Source organism: Dermochelys coriacea, chromosome 7 (assembly GCF_009764565.3).
Source record: "Dermochelys coriacea isolate rDerCor1 chromosome 7, rDerCor1.pri.v4, whole genome shotgun sequence".
NCBI classification, from domain to species: Eukaryota; Metazoa; Chordata; order Testudines; family Dermochelyidae; genus Dermochelys; species Dermochelys coriacea.
In genome coordinates this window covers 29,985,860-30,002,897 of record NC_050074.1, presented here as the reverse complement: position 1 = coordinate 30,002,897, position 17,038 = coordinate 29,985,860, and the positions used below count along the sequence as shown (strand labels likewise).

Below are 17,038 nucleotides of genomic sequence, written 5' to 3'. Positions count from 1 at the left end.
TTGCCTATGACTCTGAATATTGTGGTATCTGAACAAACCCCAGCCTGCTTCATGCACAAGTGGAGCCGCCTAGGCCTTGCCTACAGTCTGCAATCCCCACTGCACCCCAGCCGGCTCTGCTCCTAACCCAGGTCGTGCATTGCCAGCGGATCCGCCACTGGGCTGCTTCCCTGCAGCTAGAGGTGCTCTGCAGACACTGCCAGCAGTGCAGGTGTGTGGGCCTTTCCCTGACCTCTGCGGCACCCTGACTCAGCAGCAGCTGGCTGGGGATACAGCCAGGCTATTTTTACCCACTCTTTCTGCCCATCTCCACACTTCAAAATGCTGTCTGTTCCCTGGGGTTGTTTTCAGGTGAGCTGATAGTAATGCAGGCAGCTAACTGTTCAATAGAGCCATCTCTCCTTCCACCTGCATGGCAGAGAGACAGGAGCTTGGGGCTTATTTAAGATGTAGAAAGGTACGAAAGATTCCCCTAAAAAAACCAAGCTGAAATGTGCCTGTTAGAAAGTCAGGTCCCATCGGCCTTGTCTCTCTCCAGGAGACTCTGTGGATACCTGGAGAGCTAGTAAAAGAATTACGAGTCCAGGTACCAAGAAAGGGGCAGTCTGAGTCAGACAGGCAGGACGTAGTAACACCTGCAGCTTGTCTACACTTACCGGGGGATTGACACATGGGCAGTCAATTTATCAGGTCTTGACCGCAGACGCTCTCCCGTCATTTCCTGAACTCCACCTGAACGAGAATCACAAGGGGAGTTGATGGGAGAGCGTCTCCCATCGACATTGCATAGTGTGTACCCCATGGTAAAGTAGGTCTACGTACGTCAACACGCAACTTAGATCAGTCTCCCCCCATAGTGTAGACAAAGCCTTAGATGCTTTACAGCAGGGGTTCTCAAACTGGGGGTCGGGACCCCTCAGGGGGTCACCAGGGTTATTACATGGAGGGGTCGCGAACTGTCAGCCTACACCCCAAATCCCACTTTGCCTCCTGCATTTATAATGGTGTTAAATATATTTTAAAGTGTTTTTAATTTATAAGGGCGGTTGCACTCAGAGGCTTGCTATGTGAAAGGGGTCACCAGTACAAAAGTTTGAGAACCACTGCCCTACAGACAGCTGGGAGAAATGTTCTTTCCTAATAGTTCCATCTCCTCCCTTCACCAAAGGGGAGTGAGCTCCCAGTCCACCTCTCCATCACACCCAAGGAGACCTCCAGGAATGCTCCGACTTCACTTTCTTCTGAAGTAGATAAATGAAAATTTGTTTCTCCCACCTGCCTTTGTGCATCAGATCCTGCAGGGATAGGTGCCGAAAGCAAACCTGGATGGTTAGATCAGAAAAATGCAAGAAAGGCTGGAAGCCCATCGGTTGCCTCTGCAGATCACCTACACCCTGTCAGCCTGCAGTCCTCCCCCACAGGGGCTCTGTCTGAAGGGGAAACCTGGGCCCATGCTCCTTTCCCGGGGAGAGGACAACCTGTGTGAGTGTGAACATCCCTGTCCTCTGCATTTGGACATAGGACTAGAAGTGGCCCTCTGGGCCATCAAGACTGATCCTGCTATTGCAGGCTGTCATAGAATCCACTGCAGCCCCAGGGGTTACAGCTTCCAGCAAAATCACTCCTCTGCTCTCATACCTGTGGTCCAGGCCTTGAATCTGGTGGCCCCCATGAAGGGGGATTTGAGTACTGATAGCTTGGAGGCTGGCTGGCAACGCCTGCAGCGACTTATGCTCCTGGAGAAAGAGGTCTAGCATTGTTCTGCTTGACAGAGGAGGGGAGAGGCGACGCTGTCAGCTCGGGCAGGTGAGATGGGGAGGAACTGCAGAGGAGAAGGCTCTTGCACCAGCAGTTGCATACTGGTGAAAAAGGAAGCAGTGCTAGTGAAATACAGGGAGGGAACTAGAGCAAGAGGGTCTAGGATGGCATAGCCGGGAGGGCCCATGACACTGCACTGTAGCACGGATCTTTTCTGTCTCCTGGGGACAGGCTGTCCCGAAGCCATTTGGTAGCTCCTTTCTTTGGCCCTATTAGCTGCCTAAAGGAAGTTGGTGGTTCTCTGGTGCCCTCTAGTGGTGGCTGTTGTGTGACACGTTTAACTGCAGCTGCCCTAGATCAGCTGCTAGAGACGCAGCACTGGACTGGGCTGTAGGGCGCCAGGCCCGTGGACATGCTGGGCATTAGCAATGCTGGAGGGGTCTTTGATCCTGAGCACATGCGCTGGGCCTGGCGGGGGGGCCGACCCATTGGGAGCTGCTCTGAGAGCCACCTCCACAGCTTGGTGGGGGCACCCTGGGTCCCAGGGCTGAGAGCGGCGTCAGGCCTGCCAGGATGCTCCATGTGGTAGAGAGCAGCAATGCCAGGCGCTGCACGGGCTCTGCTGGCTCTTCCCTCAGAGGGGACCTTCCTCAGTGCGGGCGGCAGCTGCTCTGTCTAGCTGGTGGGTTGCTGACGTTACTACTCCACGGGCTGCTGCCCTGCTCAGGGCAAAGCTTTTCATCTGTGAGTCCCACTGGAGCACTCTGCTGGGATTTACGGCCTGCTTCCTGGCATGGTAATTACAGCTGGGCACGGCAGTGCCAGAGATAGCAGCCGCTCATCAACTCAGTGCCTGGCAGGAACAGCAGCCTTCATTACCTGTACTGCCTACCACAGTGTATGGGGAGGGGCACCCGTTGTCTTCCTCGCTGGCCAAGGGACTCTTGTATAAATGGCCCCTGGGTCCCACCCCAGAACTGGTTGCATCTCACCACAGGATGAAGGATCCCTGTATAAAGAGCCCCGGTGCCCCAACCTAGAGTTGGTCATGTCTCAGTGTCCGGCGAGGGCTCGCTGCCTAGTGTGATTTAGCGTCGTACCCTGCAGGCAGAGGGGTGCAATAAGCGCACACATTCCCATTGTCCTTTCTTTTCCAGCTGCAACTGCAACTCCTCCGTGCCGCGGCCCGTGAAGGTGGTGGCTGTGGGGGGGCAGAGTTACCTCAGTGCCATCCTCCGTTTCTTTGTGAAGCAGCTGGCAAACAAGACCCCAGACTGGCTTAGCTACATGCGGTTCCTCATTGTCCCGCTGGGTAGGTGCCTCTGCCCAGACCCTGGCCAGCTGGCGCGAGTCCTGCTTGACCCCCCTGCAGCCAGAGTGCGGCTGTCGGTGCAGGCCTTGTTCCAGCCTCTCCCTGTTAGTGTGGCGACGCCACAGGTGGGGGGGTCCGATGCTGACACCCAGGGGTGCACAGAGGGGCAGCTGAGCAAAGCACCCCTGGGTCTGTAGCGGGTGCCCCAGGGGACGAACGAAGAGCTAGCCCTGTTGGGGCTTGAGCTTCAGCAGGCCGCCTCCTGCTGGGGATACCAACACAGCAGCTGGAAAAGGGGTCCCAGGCAGCCCAGCCTCTGCATTGTCATGGAGCTGGGTAAAGGCCTAGGATGGGGTGGGAGCCTGGGGTGTGGCATCCACGGGACAGCTAGACCATCGCTCGTGTCACAGGGCCCTGAGGAAGGCTGCTTTCAGAGGAGCTGGGTAACAGCATCCCTGGGGCTGTAGGGGGCACTGCTCGTGCCCCTCGGAAGCACCCGGCTGAAGGACCCCTCCCGCAGGCACTGTAGTACACAGCTAAGAAATCCCCCACCCCCCCGAAGGCGCTACAGCAACACCCCCCTTTCTCTCCTCCACAGGCTCCCATCCCGTAGCCAAGTACCTGGGCTCGGTGGACAGCAGGTACAGCTGCACATTCCTGGACTCCACTTGGAGGGAGCTGTTTGGCAGGGCCGAGCCGCCTGGGACAGGTGAGGGGCCATGCAGCACACAGCACTGTGTCCATGGCCCTCATGCCGTTGGACAGGGAGGGCTGTGGGTCGCTGTTCCCCAGGGGCTAGCGAGGGAGCAGCCAGAGCTGGGCACAGTCTGTGAGATGTGATGGGCCCGGCTGTTGGGATGTGGCCTGGGGTCCCCTGTGGCAATGGCTCTTCTGTCTGTACAGAGCAGGCCTGGCCAGTTCCTTCCTGAGCCCTGGTTTATTCCCTGGGGCCTGCCCCCAGCACGTAGGATCATTGAAGGGGTCACAGCTCCAGCCCGGTGAGCAGTGCAGGAGGCAGTCTCCAGTGGGGCCAGGGGGAGCTCTGTGTGAGAATGTGTCCTGCCCCCTTCCTACTGCAGCATAAGCTCTGGCCCTCCAGCCTTGCAGCCAAGCCAGAGGCCGGAACACCTGCTTCTCCCTCAGCCACCCTGCCTGGGGCAGAATCCCCTCTGACCCACACACCCCGTTCCCCACTGCGACGAGAGCACCCTCTCCTCTGCTGCCACTGTCAGCAGGGGGCATCCTGGCTCTGCTGTGCAGCTCACCCCTGTTGCGGGCTCAGAGACAAGGAGGCAGGGAGCGGGCTCTGTGGGGATTGCTGGTCACATCCCTCTCTCCCCTCTGCCCCCAGAGCCGTTCGATGTGGTGGGCCGCATCGTGCAGTATGTGGGTGGAGCCAGCGTGACCCACCAGCTGCCTGTGGCCGAGGCCATGCTGACTTGCAAGCATAAGTTGTAAGTGTCGCCCGGGCTACTCTCCTGCGACGGGACTGGTCGCACATTACAGGCACCCAAAAGACCCTTTCAGTTGGGATAGCAAAGCTGTTAAAGATCACTGAGAAGGGGGCTGAGATCGGGACTCCTGGGTTCTGGTCCCTGTTCTGGGAGTGGGAACGGGAGTGAGGACTAGTGGTTAGAGCAGGCTGCTAGGAGCTAGGACTCCTGGGTTCTGGTCCTGGCTCGGCCACTACTCAGCGTGTGATCTCTCTGTGCCTTGCCTTGTTTCCACCTCTCTCAAAGCTGCCCCGAATTTGGGTGCGTTTCTGGAGCTCCAGTTCCCTTTGTATCCCAGCCCCTCTGGCATGGGTACGGGAACTTACCCACCTCAGCAGGTGGGAGACGTGCTATGGTCACTGTCATTAACGTGGTGGGGCGGGGGGGTCGTTGAGCCTGACGAGCTTTGGATGCCCCTCATGTATCCAGGGTGAGGCATTCCATGCCTGCTGGGCCCCGTCCCCCGGCTCACCGCCCACCCCCCAGCAGACCCTAACAGCCGTCTCCTCCTCTCCCTGCAGCCCGGACGAAGACTCCTATCAGAAGTTCATTCCTTTCATCGGGGTAAGTCTACCCCCTGGGGCCCCTCCAGTGGGGGCCCAGGAACACCACTGTGCCGCTGGGGTGGGGCAAGGCCCATTGTGACCCTCCAGTTTAAGCCCTGCCTCACCCAGGGTAGGGCTCCCTGCCTCCAGCCCATCAGTGTTGGGGCTAAAGCAGGCTGGAATTAACCCCCCAGGGTCTGGAGAATCCCTGTCCTGGCCCTGGGTCAGTTCTTCAGGGGGGTTAATCCCCCTCCCTGGTAAGTCAGTAACTCTCGGTGCTTCTCCTGCCGTAGTGGGATCCACACGGGCAAAACCTCTCCAGAGCCAGGCTCTCTGGGGTGTGCCAGCCACATCACGTCTCCGACATCCAGAGGGCCTGGATCACGCTGCTCAGCCCCAGACTCACTGCAGCAGCTGCGAGGGGCATGAGCTCTGCTGGCCTCCAGGGGGCGCCATCCCCCCACTGAGCAGGGAATGCAGTGCCTTCTGCACAAGAGCCCCTTCTCCCCATAGAGCACTGGGACTGCGGCTCCGAGCTCGCTGGGCCCTGAGCCAGGCTGGCCGAAACCAAGAGCCTCAGCCCAGGCTGCCCAGAGGAGAGACGTGCCAGGGCTGGGCCTCTTCCAGGGGCATGGGCCTGCGAGGGTTAAAGCTTGGAAATAATCAACAGTGATCAGAGCCTCTCTGCTGTGTCCTTCCCCATAGAGGTCTGCTTAGAGGACTGGAGTTAGTGTTTCCAGCCCTTCACTGCCACCTAGCAGAAAGAGAACTGGCCTGGGAGTGAGGAATCCTGGGTGATATTCCCAGCTCTGCCACTGGCCTGCTGGGCACCTTGGGCGAGTCACTTCCCCACTCTGTGCCTCAGTTTCCCCATCTGTAAAATGGGATGATGCTTCTGCTGTAGCCTGACTGGCTCTGCATAGAGTCTCCTGGGGCATCGGCTGGGTGACACTCTCTGATCGAAGGAACAAAGTGGGAGGGCAGCCCCCATTGCCTGGAGGAATTCACTGTTGTCTGGATACTTTCAGAGCACTTGACCTTCTATTGTAAACAACCCAATGCAATGTCTTAGGGGTGAGGCTGCCATTGCTTTGGGCACTGGGATGTCAGACAGGGTTGATGGCTGGGAGAGGGCATCCCCCACTCGCTGTCACCCCGGGGTGGTTGGTGCTTGGGATGGAGGCAGCCCTGATGCAATGATCTTGGGGGGTCCTGCCCACCTAGATTTCTGCATGGAGCTCATGGAGCGCAAGTGGGGATGCGAGTCCTTCCCCCATGGTGCAGGAAGGGTTAATGGCAACCTTGGCCTTGCAGCTCTGGGTCTCCAGGAGGAGCAGGCTCAAATGGCTTCTCCTGGAGCCCGGCCTGAATTACTGATCTCTGTCTCCCCATTGCAGGTGGTTAAAGTGGGCCTCATCGAAGATTCCCCTGCAGCAACAGGTATGTTCCCTGTGAGGCCGGCCCCCGGCTAGGTCCAGGCCGGCTGGGACTTGCAGCCTCAGAGCTGGTGCCATGTCGGGAGTCCAGGGGCACAGTTCCTGCCTCCCTGAGCTGCTCTTAGGCTCTGTGCAGAGCTGGGCAGGCCCAGGGCTCCCTCTGCAGTCAGCAGGGCCAGGAACCATGGTTGGTTAAAGGCAGGGTGAGGTCCCCTCGGGCTGAGACACCCTCCCCCCCACCCATCCCCCCTCTTTTCACCCTCCGCCCACAGCCCAACCTCAGCTCAACGGGCCTGCTTCCAGCTGGGCTTTTACTGCCCCCTGCTGCTGCTGGAGTGGGGAGTTGTCCAAGCAACGGGGTCTGCCCCTGGGATCCCCCTCCCCCAGCTCCAGGCTGCTGCTCGGCTGCTTCACCTCTCGCTCCGGCGGGACAGGGCGTGACGGTCGGATCCCTGCAGGGAGGCTGGGGGCTGAATCCGTATGGGCTGGGGAGCAGGGGGATGATGCAATGCAAGAGTTCAGGCATTGAAGGGGAGTCACTAGGGCTGTCAAGCCTGCCCATGGAGGCGACAGCGCCTCGTAGCTCAGGACGCCCATTGGCCTGGTACCCCCAGAGCGCCCCCATCCCCAGGTCCTCCACTGGGAAGGGCCTGGGAGCTCTTACGCCACAGGAGTGACTGGGAGGCTGGTGGCAGTAGCGAGCTCATCTCCCGCCAGCCCAGCAGAATGGGTAGGGGCCCAGCTGAGACGCCTACAACACGGCCTGGGCCTGCTCCGAGTGGGGCACGGCTGGAGACGAGAATCCAGGGAAGAGGAATGCACCAGCATCGGGGACTTGGTGCCTGCCACAGAGCCCCTGTGGGGAGGCCGGGGAGCCCCAGGGGAGGAGAGAGCCCCTGGGGGTGGGAGGGAGCCCCTATGGGGAGGCCGGGATGCCCCCAGGGGGCCAGGGAGCCCCTGTGGGAGGCCGAGGTGCCCTGTGGGGAACCAGGAGGTCTGGGGCTTCCCATGGAGAAATTAGTCTGAGTGGCACAGCCCAGAACCTGCCTCACCGCAACTTCCCCCTCTGCTCTCTTGGCAGGAGATGGAGACGATATGCCCGTGGTCAGCCTGACAGTTCCCTCCACGTCCCCCCCGTCTTCCTCTGGCCTAGTGAAGGATGTCTGCGCCACGCCCCCATCCTCGCCGTCCATGAGCAGTGGGCTCGCTGTCGTGGGGTGAGGCAGCCTTGGCCACCAGCCCCATGGTTGTTAATGAGGAACCTCATGCCCCGGCGGGCAGATTGGTACCATCCATGTGTGTGCAGGGCCTAGCACGCTGGGACAGGGCTGTGATTGGGCATCCCGCAGGGCAGATCATAGCTGCCATGTTCCAGCTGGGGAATATGAGGTCTTGGTGGGGGAAGGGACAAGCTGAGCCACGCAGGGAGTCAGAAGCAGCTGGGGGGAACCCTGGCGTCTGGGTTCCCGGTTGTGTGTGAGGCCATCTCGGTAGAGTGGTTCTGCGTCTGTGCCTGTTCCTGCCTTCCTGCCCCTGGGGGCATGTGCTCAGTAATAGCCTCTGCCATCGTGGGGACGGGGCTGTCCAGCTCTTGGAGCCACTGGTGCTGGCAGGTCCCTTCCCTCTGAGTGCCCTTGAGTGGCTGGTACCCCCATATTCCCACCCATGCAGGGTGGGGCAGTCATCTTGAGTCCTGCATCAGGGGCTCACTCTGAGCTAGTGCTTAAAGCAAGGACATGGGAAGTCAGGACTCCTGGGTTCTGTCCCTGGATCTGGGAGGGGCGTGGGGTCTAGTGGGTTAGAGGAGGGGGACCTAGGCTCTGTACCTAATTCTGGGTCGAGTCATGCTACCTCTGTGCTTCCTGTGCCCTCGGCAAAGCGGGCTGGTGTTCCCTTGCCTCCCGAAGGTATCGGAGTTAGTTACCATTTGCAGGGGGCATTGGGATCCCCCAGGAGCCATCAGCCCAGGATTCTGGCATTGAATTTCAGATCTGTTTGCTCTGCTGGGCCCCCAGTATCCTGGCACTGGGAGCCAGAACTCCTGGGTTCTTTTCCAGCTCTGCCACTTTGTTATAGGCCTTTGGGCAGGGGACAGGGCCCTCCCCCTCCCAAGCCTCAGTTTCCCCATCTCTGTGATGTGACTGGTACTGTCCTGCCCCTTGGGGGTGAACCCATGCTCTGCCCAGCTGCTGCTGATGCTTTCCCACTGTCCCCAGGTCCCCCAGCAGCCCCTATGGAGACGTCATTGGCCTGCAGGTGGACTACTGGCTCGCTCATCCCACGGAGCGCCGGAAGGAAGGCGAGAAGCGAGATGCCAGCTCCAAGAACACCCTCAAGAGTGTCTTCCGCTCGGTGCAGGTGTCGCGGCTGCCCAGTGGCGGGGAGAGCCAGCCCTCGGGGACCATGGCCATGACGGTCGTCACCAAAGAGAAGAACAAGAAAGGTGGTGTGCGGGGGTTGGACGGGCATCAGGCTGGTAGCACTGGCCCACTCTGAGGGGGTGGGGAATGGGAGCTGGGGCATTTTCCCTCTAGGGGTGCTGCCTCCAATCTGTGTCCATGTGTCGTCTCCGGAATTGGCACTAACTGTCCAGAATGGGCATTCCTTGGACATGCTAGGGGCAGCAGACTGGCTAGGCCCTGGGTGTGGACCCCCATCTTGCCCCAGAGAAGTCCTGCTAGCTAAGGGGGAAACCCATTCTGGGCTAGGGGCTCTGCCAGCCCCTCTTCTCCCCACAAAAAGTGCCAAGGGGCTGCAAGAGGCAAGCCTGTGCCCTTGGGATGCTCCCACGCTGTCTTCTGCAGGCTGCCCAGGGCTAAGCATGCAAGGTGCTGCTCTTTGAAACCCAGCTCTGCCTTCCCTCTGCAGGAGGGAGCTAGGCATTGGTAAATGCACCCCTCCCTCCCCACTCCCCATCATTGGCAGCTGTGCTACTGCCACGTCTTTCCCAGCCCCCTTGTTCACCCCATACGCTGGAGGAGCTGACTGAGCGGGGGTGTCACTGGGAGACTGTCTGAACAGGCCCCTGCTCCTTCACACTGGCACTGGATTCTGCCTTTCTCACTGTGGCCGACAGCGAGAAATGGAACATGCATGCCATCTAGTCCATGGCAGGAGCGTGGGCTGAGGCGGTTCGTAGGAGACTCGCTCACAGCTACCAGTACTTCTGTGGGTGGGGAGGAGCTTTCGGACAGTGTGTTCATAGACACTAAGGCCAGAAGCGTCCTTTAGATCATCTGGTCTGACCTGGATGGCCCAGGCCAGAGAACGTCACCCCACTTCCAGGGGTGACCTCCTGCACTGAGCCTTGGCGCGTGGGTTTGACGAAAGCATCTGCCCAAAAGGCAGCCAGGATTTGGAGACACCGAGCCATGGGGAATCCCCCCGATGGTTAATCCCCCACACTGGGAATGTTGGTGCCTCATTTCCAGTGTGAATGGGTCTGGCTTTAGCTCCCACTCCTTGGTTCTCATTCCGCCTTCTCTGTTACATTCAAGAGCCCAATAGCGCCTGGGGTTTTCTGCCTGGGAATGTCCTTACAGTCCCGCCAAGTATGGGGCTAGAGGAATTCGGAAAACACAATAGGTAGGCTGAGTGACCAGCGGAAAAGTATTGGAGATGACTGGAGTTCAGCAGCCTCTAGCTACGTCTGGCAGGCAGATTTGGACTGCAGGGCACACCTGTTGAGTTCGGCTGGTGATGTCTGTGTGTGGGCGCTGGAAGGGGAGCTGGTGGCAGAAGAACAGGAGTCAGGAAGCAGCTCTTGGCCGGATGATGCGTCTTCTGGGTGGATCCGAGGAGCTATTGGTCTGCAGGGACCAGCATAGGATGGTACCGAACCGGCTGCCATGGCTTCAGGCTGCCAGGAATGGAGAGGCCCCGTAGGAAGGAGGTGGTACTCAGATGCAGGACTGAGTCGCCTCTTGACCATGTTGATAAGCTAAAGCTCTTTAATGGTGCAGACGCAGGCCAAGAGCTGGGGGTGAGGCCCGACATATTCAGCCTGGAACCGAGGGGCCAGTGTTTAACAGGGAGGGGGACTCGCCGTTGGAAAAACTGCCCCGGGGCAGGGGTGGGGAGGTTCTAGGGTGCCGACTCCCAGTCCAGACAGCACGTCTCTCTGTAAAAGCTCCGCTCCAGCCCAATACTGAGGCGGGGCTCCCTGGGCCGGGCAAGACAAGGGTCAGGCTGGAGGCTCACAATGCCCTTCAGGCCTCAGGCTCGCTAAAGGTGAAGCTCTGGTAGTTTTCCCACTGTGCAGATGGGCGGGCGGCTGCCGCCTGTCAAGAGGGAAGGCGTTCGCCCCAGGCTGGCTGGGCAGGCCGTGGCATGGGGGCCGTGCCTGAGTGATGGGGCGGCTTGGCCTGGGGGCTCAGTCCACGCCCTCCGGCCCTTGCCAGCTCGAGTACAATTTAATCCATCTTCGCCATGCGTCAGTGTTGTCAGAAGGGCTCCCTTCCCCAACCTGGGGCTGGGGAAGGGCTAAATGAACCCCAGGACTCCCCGCTGTGGGGGCAGCTCCAGAAGTTCAGGGTTTACAGTCCAGGTCAGAGACTGTTCCCACCCCAGGCAAAACCCATCTGTCCTTGATCTCGGGCTCAGCCAGGAACATAGGGCACCCTGCGTGGGAAATGGGCCTCAACTCTATGGAGCTGGAGATGGGGGCAGGGGTTTGGCCTGCAGGGCTGTGTTGGGCCCCCAGCCCACTGAATTAACCACTACAGGGCCTTGAAATGCCCCTCCCACCTTGGCCAGAGGGCTTTGTTGCGATGAAGAGCGGGAGCCTGGGAGCCAGGACTCCTGGGTTCTTTCCCCATGTCATCAAAGTGGGGCCATGGCTGTGTGGTGGTGGTATGCAGTGGTGTGTCTCTATGGAGCTTCCCCAGGATCACTGCATGGGGCCCTGAGCTCAGTGCTGCTCTGGCTCCCAGGGCAAGTTCTTCTCCCCCCATAACCCTCCTGGCAGCTCTGGGCTGGGACAGCGTCTCCCTGGCCAGATCTAGCCCAGGAAAGTGGCCTACCCCTCGGTGCTGCTGCAGTGTGGGGCCCTGCCCCAAGTCTGGAGCTCGGCAGGAAGGAGTCAGGTGAGGCCCCTTTGGCCGACTCCAGCTTCCAGCCCCCTCTCTAGAGCTGTCCCCCGGTCACAGGGTGTCCAACCTCCCCTGCTACCAGCTGTTATCCTCTGAGCTGGGAGCCAGAGTCGAGCCGGGTTTGAGCCACTGCCCTGAGAAACAAATTGGGATGCAGTAGATGGGGCCCTGGACTCCTGGGTCTGGCTCTGCTGCTCATGGCGTGACCTTGGGCACATCACTACCCCCCGTGCCTCAACCCCTGCGAAACACACGCGATGGGGCACAGACTCTAGAAGTGCTTTGAGAGCTATATATGACCCACTAGCACCTGTGTGGGCTCCCGACTAACCCCTCAGAGACTCTGGGAGGCTGAGCACAGGGCCCCAACGTACTTCTAACAGCCAGTGCTCGAATTGCATCCAACGGGGGGTGTTCTCCTTCTGCCATTCCCAGCCCGTGGGGCAGAGTGGCTGCCAGTACCTCCATCCTTCCACAGCAGGACTTGGGGCGAGGCTGGGTCCATGTGTGATCACCAGCCTTGGGGATGCCACATCCTGCCTCTCACCCAGCTGCCCTCCCCTCAGCACCGCTGTCTATAGGGTTGTGCTGCGCGCACACTAATCCCGGCTCCCCTGCCTCTCGTTCCAGTCCCCACCATCTTTCTGAGTAAGAAACCTAAAGAAAAGGAAGTGGATTCCAAGAGCCAGGTGATTGAAGGCATCAGCCGGCTAATCTGCTCTGCCAAGCAGCAGCAAACCATGCTGAAAGGTAAGGCCTGCCTCTGCAGTGCAGCTACCTCTGGGGCAAGGCAGCTGGTTATACAGGGGTCCCTCGTCTCTCACCTCTGGTTGGGGGAGCAGGGATATTTATAGAGGGATGCTGAGATGCAACCAGCTCTGAGGCGAGGCAGCTGTTGATCCAGAGGTCTCTTGTCCAGTGTTGAAATGCAGCCACTTCTGGGGTGGGGCAGCTTTTTTAACAACCACCCTGCAGCACCAATGTTGGGGAGGCAGGTGAGAATTATCCAGTCTGTTTGTTCAGTTCCAGGGCTGGGGCAGTGTCACTTGCCATCATGTGGCGGGGAAGCATAGGCGGGTTAGGGGCACAGGACCCTCAGAGCTATAGCTCAGCAGGGGCTAGCTGCCCCCAGGCCCCACCCTGCACCACAAGCCAGCTGCTAGGCCCTGCTCTAACCCAACCTCGTTCCTTCGCAGTGTCCATCGACGGGGTGGAGTGGAGCGACATCAAGTTTTTCCAGCTGGCCGCGCAGTGGCCCACGCACGTCAAGCACTTCCCCGTCGGACTCTTTGGCTCGAAGCCAGCGTGACAGCGCCCGCCCTGCTGCTGGGCCGTGCCCACCAGCCTGGCCAAACCCTCAGCCAGCGGGAAGCCTCTTTGGCTACATCCCACCCTCCTTGCGTAACTGTGTTGGTATGTTCTGCACTGGGAGAGCTGGAGGAGGGAGCACCCCAGTGCCAACCTGTCATCCCCCCATCACCAGCTTCGTTTCCAGCTGCCACCGACCGCTTCCTTGTGCGCGCGCGTGCGTGTGTGTGTGTGGGTGGGTGGGTGTGTGCACCGCATTGGGTCCTAGTGCCCAGTGGGGAGGGGCCCCAGCCAGCCCCAGACACGCTCCCCCGTCCAGCCTGGAGCAGCCATGACGCACGGGACAGGCCCAGGAGTGCTTAGTGTGTAAGAAGGCTCTTGCCTGGCACAGCTGGCCAGTGGCTTTGCCCTCGCCTGTGGCCCATACACCCCTCATCCCCTTCTGTAGCCCTTTTCCAAAAGCACAAGCAGCCAGGCCACAGGCTGGGTGCCCATTGCTGTCCGCCCCGGCATAGCACATGTGGGCACAGGGGGCCCCTTCCAGCACAGCCTGCCCCCTCCTGTAGGCAGTGGGCACTCACTGATGTCCAGGGCCACTGCACTCCGGGCAGCGTGCTCCCTGCTGTTCACAAGCGGAGGAGAGCCCTGGTGTGTGATGCTGCTGCTCTGATGGCTTTGTGTCCAGGTGGAAGGTGAGCCCATGAGGGGGGGCCCCTGCTGGTGAAGCCAGGGATGGGGATTTGGAGGTGGGGGGAGGGGTGTCTGCCTTGCCTGGCCTGGGGCAGGGGCATGCTCGGACTTCCAGCTGTGTGTAACCATCCCCTGGGCACTCGTGTTTGTTTCTATCCTAAATGGTTGCCAAGACCTACTTGCTTAAATTTATCCCTGCCCCACTGCATCAGTGCCCCCCCCACCCATGTCAGTCACCTTTGCCACATCATGCTGCCTAGCCAGGCACTACAGGACAGTAAACCCATATGCCATAGCAGCCAGCTCTTGAGTCGCTGCAGGCTTGGCTTTCCCACTGCCCCTTTCCCCCCATCCCATGCTCCACTGCTGGCTGAGCTCCTCCCTGCCCTATGCTGCCAGCGGTTGGTTAGAAAGTCCCCGGCTGTGTCGGCTGCCCTGCTTCAGCTGGTGTCTCTTTCCCCAAAGCCAGCAGTCTGCTCCGAACAGGGGCCAGCCCCGGGCAGAGTAGGCTGGTTCAATAGGGACCAGGTCACTGGGGTTGGCCCAGTTTATTACAGCTCTGAGCATGGCAGACAGAGACCCTATGTGTGGTGGGGGCGAGGGGGTTACAGTCCACAGATGGGCTTTTAAGAGTGAAGCAGCTGGGTCGCAGTCCCAGCTGCCCTGAGCCCCTCACAGCACTGAGTTCCCGACCCTGTTCTCTAGCACCCAGGTGTGGCAGGAGCTAGGAAGCGGCATCTGGCCCTCCCATGCCAGTTTCACTCCTGGCTGCACTTCATCCTTCCCACTCCATCTCGACCCAGCATCTTCATTATGAACCCCCCCCTTAAACTGAGCCCCATATTTGGGCTGCTTCTTCCACCCCAAGCTGTTGTCTTTCTGATCCCCTCCCCCCAGCAGGCAGCAGCTAAGTGGTTGGATTTTCCCACACAGGCTCACTGTGAGCGCCGCTCTTTTCTCCCCACACATCTGGCGGGGATTCGCAGTCCATGCAAGCATGGTCCAGTGGGTCCAGGAATGTGTCCAATAATTCCCATTGGTCACTGCTGAGTCCTGGGCCCTGTGGATCCTGCCTGTGCCATGTGCGAGGTCCACACGGACCATGAGCAGGACACCCCGGACCCCAGCTCTGAAAGAGCCACAACTATCAGAAGGGGGCCTCCCTGAGCCTCATTCTGATGGGCCTGGAGTGCCACTGCCTCTGCCAATAGGCACCCCCACTCTCAGGGTGTGTGGGGGTCTTAAAGAGCAGGTGGGAGCCGCAGTCCAGCCCTGTGGCATCCCAGACCCCCCTACTTCCCCCAGCACCCAGCTCCGACCGCTCCATGCAGCGGGCAGGAGAGGGCATGAGAATCCAGACAATCTCCCCCACCTACCTGGTAGCAATAAAGCCAGCTGCATCTTGGCAGAGCCCATCTCCCTTCCCCTCCTCCCCCTAACACACAAACACGTGCCCCGCTGCCTCCATTGATTTCCTATTGCCCTCTGGGCTGGCCTGGCTGGGTGGGGAGGAAGGTCACTGGGCTGTGACAGGTGCCACCCACAGGCCTACCTGGCTTCCCTGGGAAGCTGTTTATTTGCTGGCTGAGACAGTAGCCGCATTGCCACCCCGGCAGTCACAGAGAGGCTGCAGGACAGTCCCTGTGTCTGAGTCACTGCCACTGGCTGCTCCCAGAGGAGCTGCGAGTGAGAGAGCCGGGTAGTGAGTGTCCCTGCCAGCGCTTGCCTGCACTGTGGGTCAGTCACCTGGATGTGGCAATTCCTTTGAGGGTTGCTCAGGTGGCCTGGGCAAGCTCCGAACAACTGGTGCTTGGGGGGTCCAGACTTCCCAAGCCAAATTGCCAGTGCAGACAGGTGCCCCACCGCGAGCCCCTGCAGGCCAGCTGTTCCCTGCTGACCGAGTGTGTCCCGTCCATCTTCTGGTCTCACTCGCTGCAGCCTGGCCCTCAAGCACAAAGAGCTGCAGCCAGTGTTGGCCAGCAGAGGGGTCTCATGTTGGCTTGGTATTCTCTGTTTTTGCATTCCAACGTGGTCTGTTCAGTCCTCGCTCTCTCCAGGGCTCCCTGTCCCTATGTGCTCCGAGCCTGGCAGCTGCATCTGGCATCGGGCTGGGGATGGGGGGAGGGCAGCAGACGGGGCGGAGGGTGTCTCCCAGGCCTGCACACTAGGCTAGGGCTCTGAGGCACTCCAAAGCCCCCAGGAGGCCTAAGCAAAGCTCTGGTGTCCCCTCAGGCTGGGCCAGCTGCCATGGGGGTGGAGGGAGCTGCCCTACTGTCAGGCACCCCAGGCCCACGTGATCCCAACACACATTTCCACAGCCAGAGTCGTCAGACCATTCTAGGCCACTCCAATCTCCATGAGAGCCAGTGGGGTCCCTATCTCAATCTGTGCCCCCCACAAATCACTCCAGAAACTCCATGCACTCCCCCAGCTGTGTGCGGCCCCAGTGAGCTCTGGCTTCAGGCCGGAGCCGCACAAGCACCCAGCAGGACTGTGGTCCAGTACATGGGGGCCAGAAGGCGCCAGGTCCAGCCCACAGGGCCTATGTGGGCTGGGAATCTCGATCTATCCCCCCTCCCCATGCATGGTGCCGGCTGGGCACGCAGGGCACTGTGTACATAGCCCCCTGATGTGTATAAGTGCGTGCCTCTCCCGTTTGGTTTGTGCACACCGTCCACATTGGGATCATTGTCCGGGGTTGGGGAGAGACCCCTGTTGTATTTGACCCATTTTATTGGGGGAGCTGTCGTCCCCCCTTTTTTTGGAGTTTTTTCATTAAATAAACTGTGGTTATTTCTTAGAAGGCATTTCTTTATTTAATCAGTTTGTCTGTTCAGCCTGAACCCTACAGGGGCTTCCCAGTCCACAGGGGGTCAGAGCTGGGAGCCATTGAAATAGGGGGAGGGATAGCTGAGTGGCTTGAGCATTGGCCTGCTAAACCCAGGGTTGTGAGTTCAGTCCTTGAGGGGACCATTTAGGGATCTGGGGCAAAAATTGGGGATTGATCCTGCTTTGAGCAGGGGGTTGGACTCGATGACCTCCTGAGGTCCCTTCCCAACCCTGATAGTCTGATTCTATGAAACTGTGAAGCCTCTATGATGGGAGCCAGGCATTCGGTTGCTGCTGTAATTCAAGCTAGGGGGTGCTGCCTCACCCCTAGCGCCCTGCCCCAGTCAGGGTGATGGCCCTGGCCTGCCCTCCCCCCCTTCTACCCCACACACACACACTACACCATTCAAGAACCATCCTCCTGCTGGGGTCTGTTGCCTTAGGGCTGCTGCCATTCTTCAGCCATGTGCGCTGGCTGCTACCTGGCAAAGAGCCTGTGGTACAACTGTGAGGGAGGCGGGACAGGCTGGGCCTCGGCTCTATGGCCCCGGACTGCTCAAGGGGATTGCTCAAACTT

The 17,038-nt window shown here is 59.7% G+C and overlaps 1 protein-coding gene across 4 annotated transcripts in view; it reads left to right on the top strand.

The window, feature by feature from the left end:
- Positions 1–16,432, top strand: part of PACS1 (phosphofurin acidic cluster sorting protein 1) — a 107,750-nt gene extending 91,318 nt beyond the window's left edge. For all 4 annotated transcript variants that reach the window (XM_043519525.1, XM_038409429.2, XM_038409427.2 and 1 more), the window contains 9 exons: positions 2,916–3,070; positions 3,669–3,779; positions 4,422–4,524; positions 5,085–5,127; positions 6,506–6,548; positions 7,626–7,761; positions 8,761–8,987; positions 12,265–12,384; positions 12,831–16,432. In XM_043519525.1, the coding sequence (XP_043375460.1) occupies positions 2,916–3,070; positions 3,669–3,779; positions 4,422–4,524; positions 5,085–5,127; positions 6,506–6,548; positions 7,626–7,761; positions 8,761–8,987; positions 12,265–12,384; positions 12,831–12,943 (1,051 nt within the window). In that variant the 3' untranslated portion in view covers positions 12,944–16,432. The remainder of the gene's footprint in view (positions 1–2,915; positions 3,071–3,668; positions 3,780–4,421; positions 4,525–5,084; positions 5,128–6,505; positions 6,549–7,625; positions 7,762–8,760; positions 8,988–12,264; positions 12,385–12,830) is intronic.
- Positions 16,433–17,038: the final 606 nt, after the last annotated feature.